At 34.9% G+C, this 24,432-nt stretch overlaps 1 protein-coding gene across 7 annotated transcripts in view; it reads right to left on the reverse strand.

Annotated features, from left to right (window-relative positions):
• The window catches only part of LOC106880165 (neurexin-3), a 359,785-nt gene that overhangs the window by 234,026 nt on the left and 101,327 nt on the right, over positions 1-24,432 (reverse strand). For all 7 annotated transcript variants that reach the window (XM_052967514.1, XM_052967515.1, XM_014930008.2 and 4 more), the window contains exons 2-3: positions 23,565-23,694; positions 19,703-20,819 (exon numbers count right to left, since the gene is read on the reverse strand). In XM_052967514.1, coding sequence (XP_052823474.1) covers positions 19,703-20,423 — 721 coding nt within the window. In that variant the 5' untranslated portion in view covers positions 20,424-20,819; positions 23,565-23,694. The remainder of the gene's footprint in view (positions 1-19,702; positions 20,820-23,564; positions 23,695-24,432) is intronic.

A 24,432-nucleotide genomic window follows, 5' to 3' on the forward strand; every position in this document is an offset into this window, starting at 1 on the left:
ACACACACACACACACACACACACACACACACACACACACACACACACACACACACACACACACACACATATATATGTGTGATTGACAACTATATAATGTAAGATCTCATGGCAATACCCAGGAATATATATTTGATATTTGGTCTACTTTTCTCAGAAGAAAGAAATGTCAAACGTGAATATTTACAAAAATGAATACAAAACAAGAAAACCAGATCGACAAATGCAACTAAAAATGTAAACTCACCATTTCGTACATATGTTAAAGTTACGGCATTAGACAGACTATAGTACGAAAAATGTCAGAACGACTTAGTGTTTTAATAAGATAGAGAAAGAAACTAACTGTGTTGATATGCCTTCAGTTTTGTTTTGTAGAAAAGTGATATGGAGTGTTGGTAAATTTTTACTGAAATAAATGTAAGTTAAAGAGACTGGACAAGACATTTTAGTTGAGCTGTATTAAAACTGGTGAGAGGTGAGCAGCGTTCGTGTCTTTTCATGTCGGCGTGATTGTGTGTAGCAGACGATAGAATTTCGCCGATGCGCATGCGTAGAATTAGGATAGGCGTTTCTTTAGAAACACTAGGATTGATGTTGTTTAGCCCTAGGACAGTGTTGCTTAATATGTTTTGCTAAAATTTCTATTTCTTTTCAGATATCATCAGAAAAAGGTAATTAAAATTCATTAAAATGACAGATCCATCGGACTTTCAAAGAGGTCAAATTGTTGGAGCTCGTATGGGAGGCGCAAGCGTAACGAAAACAGCCGAAATGTTTGGTGTATCAAGAAGTTGTCTCGAAAGTAATGACAGTCTTTGAGAAAGAAGGAAGAAACCTCCTCGTCGAAACAAAACTCCGGAAGAAAACTAAAGCTTTCAGATAAGGACCGTCGGACTCCTACGCGAATTGTTAGAAAGGATCACAAAAGTACAGCTCGCCAAATTACTGCAGAGCTTAATGACCACCTCGAGAACCCAGTTTCCGCAAAAACTGTTCGCCGGGAGCTGCACAAAGCCAGATTTCACGGGAGGGCTGCAATCAGAAGGCCACTACTTTCAAAAACAAATGTTGCAAGAACTGGAAACTGTTTTAGCTGAAGAATGGACAAAAATTCCTTTGCAAACAATTCAAATTTTGTACGAGTCCATACTCCGTAGAATTCAAGCTGTAATTATTGCCAAAGGCGGTCCTACCCCATATTAAAATAAATTTGTTTTAAATTTTAAGATGTTTCCATTATTTTGTCCAATCGCTGTATATACGCTGCCCTACCTGTTCCCATGTACACAACTATGTCAATGTCTCTATGTACACCCATATCTGGTCGTACATCTGCGACCGACCGATCCACTTCAATGCAGCACTGTCCACTGTCAAAGTCGTAAATGGACAACGATAAGTTTGACAACCCAAGAAATTAATTTAAATCTTTTTGTGTGTTTAGATGGTTTACAACAAGTCTTCCACGATGTAATTTCATTAACATTTTGTGTCAGTATTTAACTGTTGATCTCTTGTTGGTGTTTTGCTATTTTATAGCTTCCACAAACTTTAGCGAAAATTTCAAATTTGATCGTATAAATTTTACGGTTGTTTTTGATTCGAATTTTTTTTCTCATGACTGTATTTAACCACCGTGACGCATTCTGACTGAAATCTCATTTTTCATTACAGATCACAACCTCAAATGATTTAGGGTCCTTCTGAGAAGGAGTTCTTTCAACGAAAATATTGGTTTCCTTTATCCTCTGCCATATGACTTGTGAGTTAAAAGTCAAATTTTTAGCTAATGCTAACTCATTGAAGTTATTTTTTTTTTTCCGATAACAAATTTTTTTTTTTTTATCGACGTCTTGATTTTGTGTTTTAACGTTATTCATTTCTTCTCAAGGATTGAAGAGTAGAACTTCCATAAAATTTTTATTCATAGTAATGTAGTTGGGGGTGCAGTGAAATTATTATTCACCTTACCTAAAAATCCGTTTCTGCGATGTAGGTTGATGCTTTCTTCATGCTTTATTATCTACTCGGGCTGTTGTTGTTGGCACTCCGTCGGTTACGACGTCGAGGGTTCCAGTTGATCCGATCAACGGAACATCCTGCTCGTGAAATTAACGTGCAAGTGACTGAGCACTCCACAGACACGTGTACCCTTAACGTAGTTCTCGGGGATATTCAGCATGACAGAGTGTGACAAGGCTGGCCTTTTGAATTACAGGTACAACGGAAACAGAGTGAGAGAAAGTTGTGGTAAAAGAGTACAGCAGGGTTCGCCACCATCCCCTGCCGGAGCCTCGTAGAGCTTTAGGTGTTTTCGCTCAATAAACACTCACAACGCCCGGTCTGGGAATCGAAACCGCGATCCTATGACCGCGAGTCCGCTACCCAAACCACTGGGCCATTGCACCTCCACCTACACGGGCTACTCACGTTGAAATGTTTCATGCACTGCAAGGATATCCTAGATTTTCTTTTAGAGCTCTAACAACTGTATACATGCGGATACTCATTACCCGATACGCCTTTTCAGTGTTATCCTTTCCTTTCATTAATTTCCATCAATATTATGTATAAAATTTAACATGGAAATGTTTTTTCTTTCTCCTGTCAAAAAATGGTTTGTTCTTTAATGATAGCTTGGAAAAGTAAGAAAAAAAAAATTATTGTTAATGCGGTTTTAAATTATTTTTTAAGTTGGCTACATTTTGAAGTCCCCTCTGTCGGATCAGATTCATAAAGAGAGAGAGAGAGAGAGAGCGAGAGAGATATGGAAGTTGAGTAATGTTGTTAGTTGTGATATAAGCCTAGAGTTTCTTGTGGTGGAGACTAGGAAGAATCGTTAGTAAGCTAGGCAATGCTTGGCACCATTTTGTCTGTCTTTACGTTCTGAGTTCAAATTCCGCCAAGGTCGACTTTGCCTTTCACCCCTTTCAGGATCGATAAAAATAAGTACCAGTTGAGTACTGGGATCTATATAATCAATTAGGTCTCGCCCCACAAAAAATTAGGCCTTGTGCCTATAGTAGAAAGAATACCTACGGTTTGTTTACATGTTTATCTCCCTTTTCTATAAGAGCATATGGGTAGTTTGACTTTGAAAAAATCTATTAGCATCACAAGGGTTGGAATAACAGTAGCTATCTGTTACTGTGGCTATTATTTGTCTTTCCGAAGAATGTTTGCAATGTTGAAACGGTGTTAAGTTAACAAGTAAACGGGAAGCATGTCGATAGGCAAATAGAATCTAGCGCTACGAATTCTATCTTACAAGAAATTATTGCAGTCTTTCGAGGATCACCATTTATAATTTCATCTTGATCCAGAATTGCAGGTTATCATCAAAATAGACTGGTCTCAGTCATAACAGTATTTCTCACTCTCATCAATTTGTAGTTGCTAAAAGGTCCCATGTCTTTAGGTTGATTAGATGTGGTCTACTTCATATTGATATTTTCTATTTGCTTTAATTTAGATGCAAGTCTAAAGCTAATTCGTAAATTCAAAGCATCAGTTGCTTTAAGTCCTTCAGCTGAAGATGAAGTCTGTCCTGCACGTCCAGCGCTTATACAAAGGAAAAAGGAAATTAATACATTACAGCAGAAGAAAATAATAATCTCTATGCTTATATGTAAGTATTTAAAGAATGCATCGCTCGTATTAAGGGCATGTAAAAAAGGATGGAGGCTTGCATATATGTGCAAGTTATAAAGTACACCTAAATAATTGGAGAGAGACGTTTACGTATCAAATACCGAATATGAAAACCATGATTACAACAGCAAAGGCACCAAGTTTTTTTTTTTTTAAATTGATCTGTTGTGTACTTTATTGGCAATTGGAACTTGATGAACAAAGTGCGTAGATTCAAACCCCAAACACGAAAGTATCAATTCATGATCACAAGTAAGCCACAGTCAGGTCATATGAGTCTCGCGTGAACAACTTAAAAATCGACCCATCAACTTGAAATTATAATGTGAACAACATCTCGAATGTTCTTGAGATTCATGCCCTTCTTCTCTAGTTAAGCAATTTGGCGCATAAATCATACTAAAACGGTGTTGGCATTCAAGCAGACAGATCTTCCCTCTTGCACAACAAACTAAGAAAACAACTTCAACGCCGGACTCATATGTTTGTCTTTCACCTTCCAGATAACAAATGACCGAAAAAATGTAGTTAAATAAATTCCTACATACTATTCTTGTAACCAGTAAGGGCTTGATAATTTATATATGCGTACATGCCTAGTCTTCTATTAATAATATCTGTTATTAAACGTTCTCGAGCTTACTTTTGTTGTAATATATGCAGCCAGCCTGATCTTACATTCGAATAAAACGATGCAACATCGGTCTTTCTCACAACAACCCGACTGCGCAAAAATTGTGACTCGATGAAGAAAGGCATGCGATGAGTGTGAGTAATTACTCATTTGTAAATTATGTTATGTCCCATCCTCTGAATTCCCTCTTAGTAATAACACGTTTAAAACATGATTTAATTCACACGGCAGAAAATAAATTTCTATAGATCTGAAACACCAAAAACCCTCACGAAGAGAAAGAATAAAGACAAAATGCGTAGGATGATGACAATAATACACACACTGTTGCAATGCAACCTGAAAATGACTGACGTTGATAGATCGATGACCGATGTCAAGAAATCAAAGTGAATCAACATGAATACGACGGATCTATATTGTCTGTAAGCTCATCACGCAAAAAAGAAAAGAAAGAAAGAAAAAGCGAAAGAAACACAAGGCCTATAAGAAGCGTCAATGAACGAAGTTTCAAGTAGTTCCAGTGAAACAATCTCAGTGTCGGTGTTCGACGAAAATGTTGATTTCTATGAAACGTATTAAAGTTTATCGCAGTGATCAGCTATCGTAGGGGAGACAACCTTCTAGATTAAACGAAAGCGGATTGGAAGTTTCAATTTTAAATCAAAGAATAAACAAGGCGCACGGAATATTTGATATTTTCTTTTTGGACATAATATTTTTCAGTTATTGGCGGCCATCGTGTAGCGCTGTCATCTTTGTTTGCAATCGTCAGTACAGTATAATGCAAGGCAAACAAATTACGCTAGATTAAACATTTTACGAAGCTAGAGAATTCATATAGAGTGAAAATAGTTCACAGTTTAAAAGGCATTCATGGAATGTTTATTTTTATGTTCTTTTTCATCGTCATAAATCATTAGTTCAGCAGTAGGAGAGAGTGAAATGGAAAATATTTAAAGTGCATTTATGAACATTTGTCTGTTGTTTTAAATCAGTGTTTCTCAATCATATTTTGCCTAAGGACTCCTTTGATTCTTATTTTGTTCAGGTGGACTCTCATACCCATTTGGTGCTTAAAAAATCCTATTATACTTTTATAATTAAATGTTCTTAGGAAGGGAGGTTATTTTTGTTGAAGTCATATAGTATAGTAAACCTTAGACTGAAGCTTTGAGATAATATAGATAGATAGATAGATAGATAGAGAGATAGATAGAGAGATAGATAGAGAGATATATAGATAGATAGATAGATAGATAGAGAGAGAGAGAGAGAGAGAGAGAGAGAGAGAGATGAGAGGTGTGGGATTGAGGCCCATCGAATGCTTGCATTTTTATTCTCTCATACACCAATACTGTTTGTATTAACATATATTTATGAATATTCAATTCTAGGTTAACCGATCAAATAAAATAAGAATTCATTATACATACACATATGAATGAATGTATGTGTGCGCATACATTCATATGCAGAGGCATACAAGCACACACAAACACATATAGAAGAAGAAGAAGAATGTTTGGTGGAATAGAAGTATCATTCTTATATATATATATATATATAAAATCGATTTTGTATTTGTTTTGCTAGATCCTTGATGTGAAATTGTGGGTTGAAGTTAATATTTTTGTAGATTGGAAGAGTCATTTTATTAAGAGGAAACATCATCGATAAGACAGCAACGAAAGGACTCTGACGATCAATCAGTTGATTAGTTGAAAATTGTCTAACTAGTTGAATGATCGGTGACCTGGTGGAATCGTTAGAGCGTAGGACAAATAAGGATCTTTACATTCTAATTTCAAATCCCGCTGAGGTAAAATTTATCTTTCATTCATCTGGGATCAATGAAAAATAAAGTATCCATGAATTACTAGGCCCCATGGTAACGGCTAACTCTCCTCCTCAAATTCGCAGTAAACAGAAAAAAAACAGAAAGAAAGCTTAATTCTGAATTAGAAACAATTAATTTGGTCGATATAATCGATTAACCTCCCCCAAAATTGGTGATCTTGTACCTAAATTAGAAACAGATGTTGTTGGCGTGTTTTGAAATAGTCAGACGTGTTTTCATTTCGTTCTTCCAATATGGTGGATTTTGAAGTGAAAGTACGTAAAAGCATATTCTTAAATGCGGTATTTCTTAAAGGAACTGTTGGAATCTAATTGTTTACAAAACTTTTCCACTGTTTAATTTGTGGGAAAAAATTTTTTTTCGATTACTTGCAAACAAACACAATATTTACAGTGTCTAAAAGCGCCCCTTCTAAAATAAAATTCGAGCGAAAATAAACACGTTCTTACATACAGTAAACAGAAAAACAGAAAGAAAGCAAAATCAATTACTCAGCAGAATGTATTTATTTCACAAGAAAGAAAATAATGAATTTCTGACAGAAAATGCTATCGTTTTGGATAATTCAAACAACACAAATCTCAGTAGCAGCAACGTTTGGTCAAGCGAATGAAAGTGTGAAAATTGGGAAAGCATTTCAAGCTTCCCTTCTTTCGCTGTTGCTCTATCAAACAGATACACTACAGACAAAAAATACCTGGCGGAAAATATCTCCGTGGCAGAACAGCACAACAAAGGATAGTGCATCCATACTTCAGTTTCTTATTGAATTGTGATTAAAAAAGAAAATAACTTATTACCGCATCTCAAAATCCACAGTAGCATTGCTCATGCAATGAGGTCTTCGACCCTTCGGGGCGAATTTGGAGATGATTTACATACCAAAGTTATATACACCGCTTAAAAGACTTGTAAACAGCATTGGCTGTTAACAATTTAAAATCGTCGACTACACATAACACAAATATGTGATTTGTACAGTCAGCCTAGATAGGCTTCGTAGGCAGAACTCAATTACTGGAGGCTGAACGTCTCACTCCCAGTTTGTCAAGCTTTCAGAGAGCGAATTAGCGAATTAGTTAAATGGGGTTTGATGGGAGCATTTACCAAGAACAAAGGATACTTTATTCTGAAAATGGCGATTAGAGTAGAATCGATAAGGTTTAGTAAGTCTATAGCGATAGAGAAAACTAGAATGGATGGAGATTTAGTTAAACATTTAGATGAGGCACCGAAGAAAGAAATCACAACCGACGTATTCGCAATGAGATTGGCGTAATTCAATACAAAGCATGAGGAATGCATTGCCAGAGTCAATGAATTGCTAGAGCCATGCTCTAAGACACGAGAAGACGAAAGTTGTTCGATGGGTCCGAGTGATGAAGACGCAACGAGACTACAAAGCCACCATTCGGTCTTCAGCTGACCACAATAGGCGCATGTTACTCAACGCCAAGCATAGATACAATGTAGTGGAGAAACGTGAAATGAAGTGTTTTTCTCAAGAGGTCAGATTGTGTGAAGTGTCGGTGTGTTACTGAGTTGGGGGATGACTATAACTGGAGCAGATAGTTGAGAATAAGAAATAATTCATCCCTATCCCAACAGTGTCAATGTGAGAAGAATACAATTGCCAAGATTAAACCGTGAATATTAAATTCATCAAGGATGCAACTTCAAAGAGAATTGGAATGAAAGAAAACCAGAGATAGTAGTTCAACTGCTGCTGGAGTTTGGAAATTGTTAAGGATAGCAGACGAACTTAAAGGAATAATGAAGACAAATTTAAAGGCAGAGTAACTGGAAGTTTGTTTCAGCTTCTGATGTCCAGAAGCTGGAATATATAGAGTAACTGGAACAGTAGTGCTGGTTTATAGATGAGAGTATCTCAGTGAGAAATATGTTTTGCTGTTGTTAGGATTGTGTTGATATCCTGGTGCGACTAAATTCTACTGTTATTGGTCTCAATCGACCAATATTTAACAATAGTAAATTCCATTCTATAACAAGCAACATCCAACTAGTCACCTGTTAATTACGCTACGGCAACCCATCCTAAATGCTATCTTTCTATTAGAAGCAATAGAAACCGCAAGTCTTAACACAACCGAAGAGTTAATTAATGGAAAATTCGACCAAATAGAAAATTGAGTAGACGGTGGAATGTTTGAACAATATTTTCTCCAAACTGACAATAACTTTTCTCCCATTGTTTAGGGATTGTCAACATAGACAAGTACATATAGTAAAACAAAAGAAAAAGAAGTATGGATTGTAACAAAGCTTGTTGCTATTGTTTTATCAGCTAATAGAATAACGAAAATGAATTCGTTATGGTAAGATGCCAAATAAATAAGGAACTTCACAATTAGTACTACTAGAAAGAACATTAGTAACAAGCAACACTACTTCATACAAGCCAATTGTGGACAGAACTAAGAGGTACACTAGTTACGTAACGTAACTATAATGACAACCCAGCAAATACAATCATTCTTTTAGTTCTAGAAATCATGAACAGTACCAGTCACGCATAAAATCAATTACCTGCATCTGAATACCATATGTACTGGGAAAATCGGTAAAAAGCAATAGGACATCTATGATTGTAACACTTCATTTCTTCTCGAAGAAAAGATAATTAGTAACGGATAGCAATTTGGTTATAGAGTTGAAAGGAAAAAAATATGACAGAAAAATATGAAAATGGAGGATGCTAAAATGAAAGTGAGAAAGCGAGTAGAGTCCCTGCTGGAATATTTGTTGTGCTAATAATTGATATATTGTTTGGTTCGTACTAATTAGACTTGCATTCATAAAAGAAGTGTTTCAAAACTGGGACTAAAGGTTTTGCCGTAGAACATGAGAAGATAAGAAAATTTATTTGTGTGTGAGTATTTGTGTATCTATGAGTCTGCTTGTCACAGCGTGTGCTTGAGTTACATTAAAGGATAAGTTATAGTCATTGAATGTATATGTCTGTCCGTATGTCTCTTTGATGTTGTAACAAGCTATCAACTGTCGATCATTTGCTTGCAAGTTTAAACTGTACACAGTACAATTAATTACCGCATTTGGATGCTTAAATCTACTTTCATGTACCTCGTTTATTGTTTTGTTTCATCGAACGAGCAGGAACATGCATACATGTGTAAATTTTGTTAGCCATAAATGTATTCAGACAGTAATGTACATATTTGGTCGAGAGAAAGATATACCTTCCAGTGATTTAGTAATAGTGGTTGAGTTAGTTGTGGTGATTGTGATAGTGTATTCAGTGGGGGACTCAGATAACAGAACACAATAAAGATATCAAGTTTGGTGAATATTTGTATTTGTTAAAGATGTGAATGAAACTGTTTCTATAAGGCAATTACATAAACAAACCCATGCGCTTACACAACTACACACACACACATATACACGAGCGGTCACACAACCACACAGTTACATTTACATATGCATGGGTTACATCTGTGAAATACTAATTATATGGATAAATACTCATTTATATTGAAAATATTTTTTGCGTGAATCTGGTAGTTAGATGTACATAGCTTACGACCATGTGATGCCTTCACATGGAATTCAAAGCAAGGTCTATATATATATATATATATATATATATATATATATATATATATATACATATATACAAGCTGTGGGTAGAATTTGCTATGGATGTATGTATATAATTTCTTCAATGTAGTGTAGTTAGCAATAGTTAGCAAATACTATAAAATCCTAAGTTTAAATTAACTTTGTCGAATTTTTGTAGTCATACGTATTGGGCATTAAGTAAACGTACGCATCTGCCACCCCAGTCTCTCTCACTGCATACATTAATACATGCATAATTTATATAATTTTGTCATAATCAACACTCAGCACTCTTGAACGCCAAAGATTAGAATAAAGATCTCATAAGCTCATGGTATTATGGAGGCTATAGATTTTGGAACGCGAAAATAAAATTAGAATAAATAGCAAGTATTTAATATTGATGAAAAAGGACTGATAGAAATCAGAAATCAATGCTGCTTGTGACGTAATATAAATTCCAATATTTACATTGCTGATGGTGATGGTGATAAAATATATCTATAGTATATTTAGTTAGCCGGAAGGAAATCGATTGCTGTGTACTTATTTGAAATATTATTAATTTATTTTTAACATATTCTTTTATTATTTATATCAATAAACCATATGTAGATCTTTCGATATACGCTAATAGGTAGCATTATCAGTTATTAATATTAAAGTATAAAGCTACCTATCCACATATCAAATTAGCCGTAGACTGTCTAATTTCTCTAAGATATGCTAAATTTACCCCAGCAAGTGTTCTATACTTTATATCTGCTTAGTAATTCTCTCATCACTATCTGGGCAAGTAGACTGAAGACTATGTTTCACTGAAGAAGTGTAATACGACCGAAACATACCCGGAATTGTCTTCTGTATTTTCTGGAATAACTAAAATGATATTGTATACTGCCGACTTAACGTGACAGTCCCAATAAGGGAATATACTACTGCTATTTAGCCCTAGGAAGCTGGACCGCTTCCTGTCGGCCTTGACACATTTCCTGTGTCCTTATGTTTGTGGGACTGTCACGTTAAGTTGGCAGTATACAACTACTTTATCGCATCAGTACTGCTTAAGTCTCTCTAAGAGATTTAGAAATGTATTATTTCTAAAATGATATCATTTAGTGATTAATATTGTGAATAACTGAAACAGAATTGATAGATTATCGGCCAACCCATGGATTGGAAATTTCCTGTCAGGTGGAGTGATATGGAAGATGAACCAGCTGAAGGCTGGAGGAAGCCAAAGAAACTAAGCGTCTCTGCTGTTTCATGTATCGAACGTTGTGAAATGTGGTTAAGTTCCAGTCTAGCCTTGAACAAGCCTATGAGGAGAAGCATTGCAGTCATGACTTGCCTGTCTTTTTCCACGCACAAAGCAAGCATCTAGGACCTATATTATTCAATGTGTCCTTTCCATTTTTAAGACTGTAAGGGATAATTTATGGGAAATTTAGCTGCTATTTTTTTTAGGTCGAACAACCATGTCACTTTGATATTCATAAGAAATATATCCTACAATGGTGCTTTTAGGAAAATATATAAAAACAACTTTGTAAAAAAGAATATTACAATGCATACGAGGATTGTGTATTCGTAGCGCTATTCATTCAACATACTGAATATCTATAGTATATTTCTCTATACTAACATTTAGAATTTTAAAGCAGATGCTTGAAGAAATCGGAACCATATGTATTCAGATACTTAACTACATCAAAAGAGACATTGAATGACTTTATTATTAACGGAAGTAAAGGCCAAGAAGTAAAAAGAATATATATATATATTTCATTGTCATACTGAAGTTATCCCCACTGAATATCAGACATCAATCTAAACAGGACAGTTATACATTCAGGATAAAAAAGTATTAGCCTTAGGGTTGAAGTGGAGTTTCCCAGTAAACATGTTTCAGAAACGACATCTAAACATTGATCAATAATAGATATTAAAAAAAAACAAAACAAAATAAAAACTCTATCTACGGATTTAGATTGCTCGCAAAGAGATGCACAGAACAGTTGTATAAATAAGATTTCAAAAGATCTTGTTGGAGAAAGAAAGTGATAAGTTAAAAACAAGACAAGTGCGAGTGACCATTTAGCCAATTTGAATTTATGGTTGCGAAGCATGAATTCTAAACAAATTTGGAGAGAACATAATCAATGCGTTTCGTTTGAGATGTGGTTGTTTAGGAGAATGTTACGAGTCTCTTACAAGGACCATCGAATAAATGAATGAGTGCTACAACAGGTAGGGGAGAGATTAAAACTCCTGAATTTTATGAATAAACAAAAGCTGATCTATTATGGCCATATTCGAAGAAGCGGAAGCCTGGAAAATATTATTATGAAAGGAAGATTAGAATGTAGAGGTAGGCAAAGAACGCAATGGTTGGATAATATCATGAGCTATTGGACAAGAGGGGCAATGCAGTTGGAGAACTCGTGCTTTATCGGGAAGACTTTCAGTGAAGCGTCATCAATGCGCCTTGTGCAAACGATACGTGAAGACGACATACTTAAAGCGCTATGGACATCACTATTAACCACAAATAAATGGCTAAATATATTAAATCACAAAGAATATTTATTTGTCTATTTAAACATTTTATTACAAACTGTGATATAAGTTTTACAATCTTGCCAACATGATCGAAACGAACTGAAATTTGTAACGAAACGATCATATATAAATGTGTGTATATAAATGTGTATATATATATATATATATATATACATATATATATATATATATAGCTTCGCTTACTTACACAGATACATCCTCTCGCACACACTCATGTACGCTCACACGCGTTTGCGTCGGAGTGTGTGTGTGTGTGTGTGTGTGTGTGTGTGTGTGTGTGTAAAAGCGTGCTTATCGATACGTGTAATGCGTTTACTTCAAGGTATTGAAATTTTGCATATAAGTACATATTGTATGTCAAGGATAAAACGATTTTGTCATGAATAATTATTAGTTTACAGGAGCCCCCTTCCTTATTTTTCTTCTTTTACAAACATCAATCGATAGATAATTGCTAAATCCTATTTCAAAGGGCCACTATTGCACATGGAAATCAAATGTTTACAAAGAGGAAACAAACAAGTCATTATTTTCATATACATTAGCAACTAATGGCATTTTTTTTCTTCCTTTTTCTATTTTTATTGTCTCGGCCTTTGGTTGTTGAAATGCTTTGCCGCTATACTTGAAAACAATGATAGAATTAGCAGTCTATTACTAATTTTGATGTTTTTTTATGCGTCTCAGTTAAAATATATTGTTATTTGGTAACAACCGTCTGAATAAACGCATTCAATTTATACGCATTTTAAGAAAATATATCTAAAATAACGTAGCACAACGGGAGATGATATATTTCATTCGCTCACAACTACTATGGTTCTTCATATCCGGCCTTTATTATCATGGTTTTATGCATTCGACATTTACTAACATTGTAACACTTCTCTTTTACTTCCAGTCGCTATTTCTCATCATTGCTCTGCTCTTTGACCTACCACCATTCTTTCTGTCTGGTCATCTTCCCTTTCACCTTTCTTATACTCTTCATTTTTATATACAACTTTCCAACATACTAGTCCTTATCGAATTATTCTCTTTTCTATACGACATACAAACGTGTTCTATTCTCTGAACTATATTGATTTCTGCAGACGTAGACTATCACTAGTTCCTTCGGACTCCGGTGATTTATATTGAATTCACTACCATGATTTTATACATTCAGACACAACTACCATAGTTCCATATATTATGTACTTACTACATGGTTCTATACGTATATTCTGTCATTTGTAGAACCATTCCACATCCGTGGCTATTACTTCCAAGGTTTTATATTCTTGGTAATTAATATCATAGTTCCATTATTCTGTCAACACTATCACTCTATCTCTCTGCTTTATTGTACACTGTATCTATGCTGTACAAATAGGCTATTAGTGGCATTAATCAATCAATCATTCTTTTATGTATATCATGTGTTAATTGTGAAATAGTCAAATGTTTAACCCTTCAAAGTCAATGAATGATCAATTCTGTTGACGCTGGTGAGTTAGAGATACGATTACTGACTATTATGCTTATCTCAAAAGCATTAGTGATATAAATATGATAAAATAGCTTCAAGTATGAATGGAAACCCAGTTATAGAAGTGACAACTCCCAGTTTCCGATTCTATGATTATGATATGCGAAATTCCATTGCTATGCACCGTAACAGTTGAATATTTTACTCATGACTCAGTAATAAAAGATCATAATCTACTTATTTCGAGTTAGTCTTCCGAGTAACAAAATAAAAAAAAACAAAAAACCCTCTCAATTGTTTTCTTCACGCTTCAGAGCTTTCCCCGCAGAATTTGTAACTACACCACGCATAATTTGTTTTAACGAAACTCACAAATACATTAACTCTGACTCTTGAACGTAGAAAGTGATCCGTTAAATTCTTTAATTCGATATTTTCTCTCTTTTTCTGATTATAAAGATGAAAAGATAGCTTTGAAAATTACATGTTCACTTTGGCAATTTTCTCTACAACTTAACATCTGAAGAGTGTCCTTTCCTCAAATAAATGCAATTTCCAATTCCGTAGATGGAAGAATAACTACTTCCAACTTACCGGAACACTATTATAGAAATAAAAGAAAATTAACCTACGAAATAATTGATAGGTTTCTACACATTTACTAGGATACTATTACGGAAATAAAAGAAAATTAGTGTAAAAATTATTGAAAGCTTACACACATTGACAAGTGGTTGAGAGAAGGTAGTAGAAATTTGTAATGATTCTTGAATTTGACACAGATCAAAGCAAGATTGAAGGAATGGACCAGGTTAGTTGGACTCTATGTCTCTTTCTCTCTTTCTCTCTCTCTCTCTCTCTCTCTCTCTCTCTCTCCCTCTCTCCCTCTCTCTCTCTCTCTCTCTCATTATCTTTCTCTCTGTATCTCTCTCCCTCTCTCAAGCATATTCACAAATTGATCAATTTCCTAAACTCAGGAACTAAAGAAATAATTGTAAGGTTATTTTCCTTAATAAAATAGTTGAGCGTATTTTCGATAAACTAATGGTTTATATATTGATTCATTGATTCTACAGAATTAAATCCTTTAATGCTATGAGTAGGTGAAGTAAATGTAAATTGAGATACGAACTGCTTTCTCAGTTTTCCTATAAAATAGGTTACCAGTTCAGTACATCATTTCCTAGCAGTTGTAGCATATCCCCTTCTGCCAGTTATATGGTCATTCATGTTTATGGAATGTGTGTCTTCTCGACATAAAAGTTAATGGAGATTATAAACTAAAGAAATGACAGTAGTTTCGTGATTTAAAGAGATAATATTTGACTACAAAAATTTATACAACCTTTTAAACTATTTTTATTTTCGTTTAAAAGAATTTTTCAATTATGTCATGTTGAAACTGAATAAACAACGTCGCGAACTAATAACTCTATTTTTTCTTTCACAATGAAGAAAACCACATTTTCAACAAAATTATTATCATGAAAATATCATAAACCCTTTCTGTTTTATTTCTCTAAATTATAATGACTTCATAATTTTCCGTTTAGACAATTCAAAAAAGAAAATACTAACTGAAAGATTCGCATCGTAGAACATAATTACATTTTAACAACTTTTACAAAAATATTGCTTCAACAACCAGTACCAAGTATGCCACTAACATACCGAGTACTGAGACCAGTTTTAAATCTAATTTCTGTTATAATCTCAAACTAAAAATTATGCTCTCCTTCTAATAGGTAGTTGTTACTGTCTCAAGACAGTTTTTGTTTATAAATGACAGCAATTTTTGTAAAATATAAACTAAAGCTATTCCATCGATTATTAAGAGGAATTAGTTGAAGAATTTTTTGAAAAAAAACTATTTTAAGAATATGCTTTTAATTATACACCCTAGATAATTGATATTAAAAATTTTGGAATTTACAGGACCATAATATTACAAGAACATTTAATTACTTCTTTAAAATGTTTACAAGAATAAGGGTTTCCTTAAAATTGAGGAGAAATAAGTGTTTGACGATTAACACATTAATTTTATAACTTACTAAGACATCTATGATTATAAAATCCATCATAATTATCTTCTTGAGCAAATGAAATATACCTCTTGAACACACACACACACACACACACACACACACACACACACACACACACACACACACACACACACACACACACACACACACACACACACACGCGCACGTTTAAACTTTCACTCGTTTCAGTCCTTGGATGTACAGCTATGCATTTTTCTGCATTAAACCATTTGATATTAAGTTAGCTTTTATGAGTATTTGATATTATATAAATAATAATAAACCTTCTCTATTATCTAATTTGTGAGTGCATGCTGTTTTCTGACTCATGAAAAATTGGACAACTAAAAACTCACACACGTATAGGAATAAAACGGTTTTGATTGTATAGATTAGAATTAATAATAAGACTGCTTAAAAGAAATGAAGGAATTGTTCCTTAGTTTGTTGATATACAGCTATAGAAAGTTTTCAAATTTTTCGAGATGGAATGAAATGAAGCAAAACGAGGTAAAATAAAATAAAATATTCGTTTTTAATTTTAAGAATTTGTATCACGCTTAGGAGTGCTTGAGCCTTTACTAAATGGAGGGAGTAGGTTTATATGCGGAATGGGATGGAACGGCGCGAATTGAATAGCGCAAAACACTCACTTGACATTTTAAGGTTAACTATGACAGCGGTGTCAACCGTCGTGCTCGTTCTACTGCCTGCGTATTGGTGTTCACTGATGACCGGGCATCAGAGAGAACATGATACAACGCTATCATAGTTAGCCTTAAAATGTCACGTGACTGCATCGCTCTATTTAATTCGCGTCACACCATCACAGCCTTCATATGAATTTACTTTTCTGTATATAACAGGCGTCGTAGTGGCTGTGTGGTAAGTAGCTTGCTTAACAACCACACGGTTCCGGGTTCAGTCCCACTGCGTGGCACCTTGGGCAAGCGTCTTCTACTATAGCCTCGGGCCGACCAAAGCCTTGTGAGTGGATTGTGACGGAAACTGAAAGAAGCCCGTCGTATATATATATATATATATATATATATATATATATATATATATATATATATGTGTGTGTGTGTGTGTGTGTGTGTGTTTGTGTGTTTGTGTTTGTCCCCCCAACATCGCTGGTGTGTCTACGTTCCTGTAACTTAGCGGTTCGGCAAAAGGGACCGATTGAATAAGTACTAGACTTTCAAAGACTAAGTCCTGGGGGTCGATTTGCTCGATTAAAGGCGGTGCTCCAGCATGACCACAGTCGGGTGACTGAAACAGGTAAAAGAGTAAATGAGTAAAGAAAGAGTATATAAAGGAAATTAGACTTCTCCCTTTAGTAGAGGCAGAAGCCTTCTCAAACGCTACAAAAATCTTAAATGTAATGACGTAAATATTTCACTTCATTTAAGTTCAATTCATTTCCTGACAAAATTTAGACTTTCTCTACCTGTATATAAATAAACAAACAAACTAGGGAACAATTTCTTCCTTTCTTCTGAGTAAATTTATAACACACACACATATACACACACACACACAGAGGCTTAAGTGCATGATTATATGTATGCATTCGCGTACACACGTAAGACACGCACATATACATGCACTCAAACAAAATGCACAATGTATTATTAGTCAACATGCATATCACGTCACTTTGAGACGTGTGCATATATGTATATAAGTAAGCACACGCACACACATACACTTACCCATGCATACACACTTATGTGCGTTTGAGCTTTTAAACTAAAAAATGTACGGAGTACAAAAATAGGAACTAAATCGCAAGTTTTTATACATCTGAAATAACTACGACTTATTAGTCTTGCCGATCGCATAGTTAATATTATGATAAGCAGAGTACGATATTTATAACATAAAATATAAGTGATAAGCCATTGGATGGTAAATAGGCCAACTCAAAAATAATTATAAAAATATATATATAAGACAAATATACATATGTAGAGAGGGGAAAATAAAAACAGTACATGAATATATATGCATATGTAACGAAGGGGCACCGAAAAGTTCCTGGTTTGGGATAAAAGAAAATACAGGAGAATCAATTAATTATAATTTTATTCAACATATTACCCTCTCAGATTCACACACTTATTGCAACAGTCCTTCAGTTTTCTGAGCTCTATGAAAGAACCCTTCGTATCCATGTATTTATCCATGCATTTATGTATGAGTCTGTGTGTGCGCCAAGAATGAAAGAAAATGCGAAGTGTAGCCACAGTAAACATGTGTACAGTATTATATCAGGATGTGACGCATACAAAGATTTGCACACACATAAACGCATTTGAAAGTGAAACAATGCAATTTAATAAAATTATGTTTTATTGTTTTTTTCCCTTTGAATTTTCGATCGGAAACATCCTTTCAAAAAGCAAAGTTAGAGCTACATAGATGGAGGGAAAGAGAGAGACGAAAGAACATTATGAATATAAACGATTTGACACATATCTTGGTCGCTTCAATAAACTGCAGCACGTAAAAAAATCCCACCCCCCACCATTAAGAGGAGTCGTCAAATCAATGGCATATATTTTTCGGAGGAGACAAATGCAATCGAATAAGGAAACAAACATAATATATAGCTTGAATTTATGAAAGGTGTTTGAAGTCGATTTGAAGCATTGCGACAACACAAGCTTTTATCGTTTATTTCTCTTAAATTTTAAATCTAAAATATCGTTTTCATATATATGTTCGATTTTGATAGACAGTTACAGACATATGTCCACACGTATAATTGTCTCTTTGTCCGTATGTCTATCAATTTATCTATCTCTCTTCAACACACACGTGTGTGTGCATGTACGTCGATGTATACATATATAAATGCGTGTAATAAAACATATATATCCATGCTCGCACATTTGTATGTGTGTATATTTTAGGCGTGCGCATGTACCTGCTTATTACCGAGGATCTCTCATGGGAAAGCACATTCTTATGACCATATCCCAATAACTAGCTCTACTGATTTGGGATAGAAGATATTTTAGCCCCTTACAGCTGTTGACACTTTACAAGGTTCTAGTAAAATCCTAAATGGATTTCTGCGCCCACACTTACAACGGTGTTGCTGTTGCCCACATCTGCGTGCTTGGACATTAACCGGAGACCCATTCCGTTGAAGAGCATTACATCACGAACAAACACTCCTACCTTTGACCTACAAGCGAACTCTCGCCTCTCTCTGTCTATTCTATCGATACTCTAATGGCTTCTGTTCCTGGAAACGGTCACCACTCAGTCAACCCCGACCCACTCAGCTTTCCAACTCTTGTGACTTTTGTTACTTCCAGCACTCATTTTCCCAGCCTTAATCATTATGTTCAATCCTTCCGAGTGAGCTGACCGTCTCTCAGGAATTTCCTCCTCCCTCATATCCTTTTGGCTGGTGTTGAATTGTTACAAGTTGAGACGAAACATTAAAGTCACCAATCTTGCCAGTCTCGGAGGACCTAAATACGTCATGGATTCTGACCCTTTCCTCTGCTTTTACAAATTACAAAAATATTTGAATGTGTGCATAAAATGGGAATGCGTGTATACGTATTGCGAGCGCATATGTATGTATGTATGTATGTATGTATGTACGTTTGTGTGTAGATACATTGCGAAACTATAAGTAGTAGTAGAGTGTAATCCCAGCGTTACAATAAAGAGACACATGCAGGCGTGCGCGCACACACAAACACACAGACACACACAAATATATGTATATTTGTATGTGTGTGTGTAAAATTAATCACTTCAAATATAATTTCTGAAAAGCATCCATTTGTCAAAAAATCGTTATAAATATCATATAGCGTATAACTTACCGATTTGACAAAAGTCACCAATGTAACTGGTCCCTGTACATTCACAGACAACACGTTTATCCGTTGTAAGGCAGGTACCGCCGTTGAGACAAGGATCATTCTCTAAACAAAGGTCTTTCTCCGTACCTCGTATGCCACTTTCTTCTAATCTTATGGGTGCTTCCATTGGCCCTCCACAATTACTGTATAATACATTCTGTATCGATCCTCGGAACTGGGGTTCAAATATCACTGATGGTAAAGCCAGTCTATCCAGTTTTGCTCCATATTCCATTGGCATACCCCCTATAAACACAAAACTCTCTTTGTTTTCTTCCTCTCTTACGATATCATAAGGTTTCGTCTCCATCGTTTCAGCTATGTTGTTAACGACTAAATTGGTTTGCGCTTTAGCTCTTTGAATTTCTACAGTGTGCCACTGCATGTTGTTCAATCGTTGACCTACAGACATAATCATGGCACCACCTCCTAAGTCGAAACGCAACTTCAAAGTGCCGTCAACAAGTTTTAGCTCCATGAAGTCATAGTCCTCTCCACCGTCTGTATACATTAATAATGCATCTCCGCGGTCTGTCTTGAATTCAAAAGTCAGAGTGCCATTGTCACAAGGCTCCCATTTGGTGAACTTAGCGTATGAAGGTTTCGATCCCTGAAGATCAAAAGCCACGCATAATGTGATGGCACTGAGCGAAAGTAACATCCATATAGGATGGGGTCCCATTTTGAACTGGGAGAACAAAAGTGTTAGGAATGGAATGATGAAATTTTGGGTAGAACACAGAGACAAAAACAATTTGGCTTCCCCGAGTTTATTACGGTAGCCTATCACAGATTATATCTTATACAATTGTAGACGATTCCAAGCTGATTAGTAAAATATCCAAACATGCTTTTGATAATTCTTTTTAAAAAAATTTTTGTTTTAATCTTAATAGTAACAATTATAATTATAATAATGATAATATAAGAAATCTGTTTTTTTTTTAATCCACAAAACAAGTTTAGAATAAATCTCCCAAGAAAATTAGCTGCGTCACATGGTCCTAGTGGAACTCTTTTAACCGAAAAAATGGGTCTGTAGACTTCCAAAAGTTTTTATTTGTCAAAGCCAGGATCTCTGAAAATAGAAGAAAAATAATAAATAACTCATATTTGTTTTATTGAAGTTTATTGAGTTGTGAAAAAACGAGTAAAAATTTGTTAGTTTTTATTTATGTCACTCTATGCTCTGGGTTCAGCAGATATTATAGCCGACACTGCTTTTTATGTTTCAAATAAAATTAGACCAGTAATATATTGAGGAGGATACTGTCACGACTGTGTATCTGCCTAGTCCAAAGAAGTAAATATTTAGTACAGACACAACATCATTACATTATAAATGTGGAATATAATCCTTTCTACAAGACCTGGAATTTTCAGGTAAGGTGCTAGTCGATTAGGTCGACCCCAGTACGCAACTGGTACTTAATTTATCGACCCCGAAAAGATGAAAGGCAAAGTCGACGGAATTTGAATTCAGAACGTAAAGACAGACGAAATACCGCTAAGTAATTCGCCAGGCGTGCTAACGTTTCTACCAGCTCGCCACCTTTTAATAATCAAGCATGATAACACTGTTATAACCAGTTATGATCAGTTAAAATAACCAAATGTAACAACCATGTTATTATCAGTCATACTAACCAAATTATAATAACCATGTATCTTAATTAGTAGAAGCTAGTAAAATGAACGCTTTGTTATGTTTTCGTTGACCTACAATACAAAATTCTGTAACAAGATTATTTTTTTTGTAAGAGTCACAGAATTGTTGAACGCATGGAATAGATTAGTAATTTAATTAGAATGTAGCTTTATGGCTTGAATTTGACATATTCAAGATGATTTATTTTTTGGCTTCAGAACTGCATGTTTTTTTTTATAGTTTAGTTGGAGAAGGAAGAGCAGTGTCCTAGATCAGAATCAGGATCTCTGAGATTGATGCGTGGAAAGTATTCTCAGAACGGGAGTCTGGTTTGAATGCTTGCAACAGCGTGAACTTCATTGAATGCACCCAAGGTTTTACGTGCTGGTTTTAAACCGGGCAACGAATTAAGCCAAACAGCCGGGCAGAAAAACATAAATAGTGTCTTCGATGGGTTTCCATACAATTTACGTCCACCAAAGTTCACTCACAAGGTTCTGGTTGACCAAAGGCTATTATAGAATCTGCTTTTGCAGGGCAACACTCAGGGAAATCAAGCCCAAAACACGTAGTTGCGAAGCGAACGTTTTTTAATCACATAAGTAAACTAAATTAAAAAATGACTTTATATTGATGTCGCACCATCGATAGGACATTTTGAATTATTGATTATCTCATATGATCTATAGAAATGAAAACAATCGACTACAGCTATAAAATTTTATCATATATACTAAACCGATATAGAATTAGCTATGCAGGCAAAACAGGCGGCTACTTATCGTGTTGTGTTCTCTCATTCATTTTGTTTAATCTATATAACGTATTTAAAGCAATACATTTAAATTATCATTTGAGATAGTATAATGAAACTAAACACAATTATTTCAGACTTATTATATGTGTTTTATATATAAAGAAACTCAATGAACCAATGAATGCAGTACTCCATGGTGACGCCATTCTACATACTGAGTTCAGTTCCTGTAGCGCTGACTCTGTTTTTCATCTGACTGGATTGGTTGTTGCTGCTGTTGATGTTTAGCTCCGGTTAACCCTGACCAGAGATCTACGATTTAAGGCATTCATCTGTGATAATCAGATCTTTTCATTTTTTCTTTTTTGATGTTTCAGACATGATGCAACCAGAATGACGTAATCAGTCTTGAAATTTTTAAAAGACTGTGCGAAGGCCGATTTGGGGAAGATTTGGCTGCTATTTCTAACAAAGTCAAAGCAACCACAAAAATATTCCTTATTTCGCTCGTCTGGGCGAATTACTAAAATAGCTACAAGAGATATACTGGAAATCGAAACGACTGACCATGTCCATTCCCTCTAAATTTGTAACTTTCGACAAACATTTAGAACTCCTTATTAGTTGTAAGGAAGGCGGCGAACTGGCAGAACCGTTAGCACGTCTGACAAAATGCTTCATGGCATTTCTTCTTGCTTTACGTTGAGTTCAAATGCTGCCGAGGTCGACTTTGCCTTTTATCATTTTGAGATCAATGAGATAAATATCAGTTGAACATTGGGGTTGATGTAAGCGACTAGTTTCCTCTCCTCCAAATTTCAGGCCTTGTGCCTGTAGTAGAAAGAATTATTAGTGGTAAGGATAATTGGAATGAAAAAAAAAAAAAACAGCAGAATTCTGCAATAAAATGCATTGAAGAATTTACTACCACCTCGTTTCCACCGTAACCGTTTCTACACGCATGTATGGCCTTATTCGAACGCAATAATTCAATATTAACTAGATTTATGCACTAACATTATTTTCCATTTCATACCAATTCATTCCAACATAAAATCAACTTTAATCAGTTTTTACGAAAATTAGCAATTTCATTAATTTATTTTGAAATTAATTTCATCATAAGCATGTAACTCTAATCATTTTCATTTTTACGAAAATCAACAATTTTGCCACCTATTCCCAAAAGATCGATATCTTTGACACCAATCACCCAATATTTATATAGATAGTTTCTTTCATGTCTAATGCTTAAGATATAATAATGTTATTGATTTTTATTTTCTTGTATTAATGTTGAATAAAGCTTTGTATGTGAGAAACAAGAATGCAAGTATGCTGGCACATGTTGTGTGCTCTGGTACATAGCTTATTCGCTGTTTCGACTAAAGAGTAAATCAAATATAACAAGAACTTACATATGTAATCGAGTAATGAAGCACAACGCTCATCCGAATTTCACTTGTAACTGTTTACTTCGCCGATTATCTGTAACTGTTTTTTTATGCAACTTTTTCTGTAACTGTTTACTTGGTTTTTACAAACATCCTGAAAAATAGCAGAGAAAAAACGGAAGACTTGAAAAAACGATTTAAAAGGCAGAAGTATTTAGTGAGATGTACGATAATGTATAAATACTATAGCAACCAAAAACTACCAAAAATAGTGAACATATACGGTGGATTGGCATTCGTTAAAGTGTCGTATACAATGCTTATCGATATTTGTGCCGATATTCTGAGTTCAAATCTTGCTGAGGACAACTTCATCTTTTATTGTCGATAATAAAGTACTATTTTAGAGAGCGAGATGCTTTGCAGCATTTATTCCGATATTTTACGTGAGTTCAAATCCCACCGTTTTCTACTTGGGTGAGAGACTTAATGGTGTCACCAAGTTTAATACCTCCTGACATCTTGAGTACCTTTAGCAGAACCCAAGCATTCGGGCTAAGTTTTCCGCCTCCGTCTAATAAAGGACTAGGAGTACTGCTTTTCGTCTTGATTAGACGATTAAAAAAGACAAAAGACACAGAAATAAAGCATACATGGGTTTCATATTCCCTCTGGAGATCAAGATTTTATGTTAACTTTACTGCCAAAGCAAGTTCCTTCTCCGAGTTGCATTCTCTTATCTACAGGTGGCACACATTGAGATTAAGCTCCCCAAATCTTGTTATATACGCGACACTCAAACAACTTTCAATAAAATTACAAAACGGCGTCTTAAGTTGCTAGAATTAGCCTTTAAATATTAGTATATATATATATATATATATATATATAT

This window comes from Octopus bimaculoides, chromosome 4 (genome assembly GCF_001194135.2).
Source record: "Octopus bimaculoides isolate UCB-OBI-ISO-001 chromosome 4, ASM119413v2, whole genome shotgun sequence".
Lineage (NCBI taxonomy): Eukaryota > Metazoa > Mollusca > Cephalopoda > Octopoda > Octopodidae > Octopus > Octopus bimaculoides.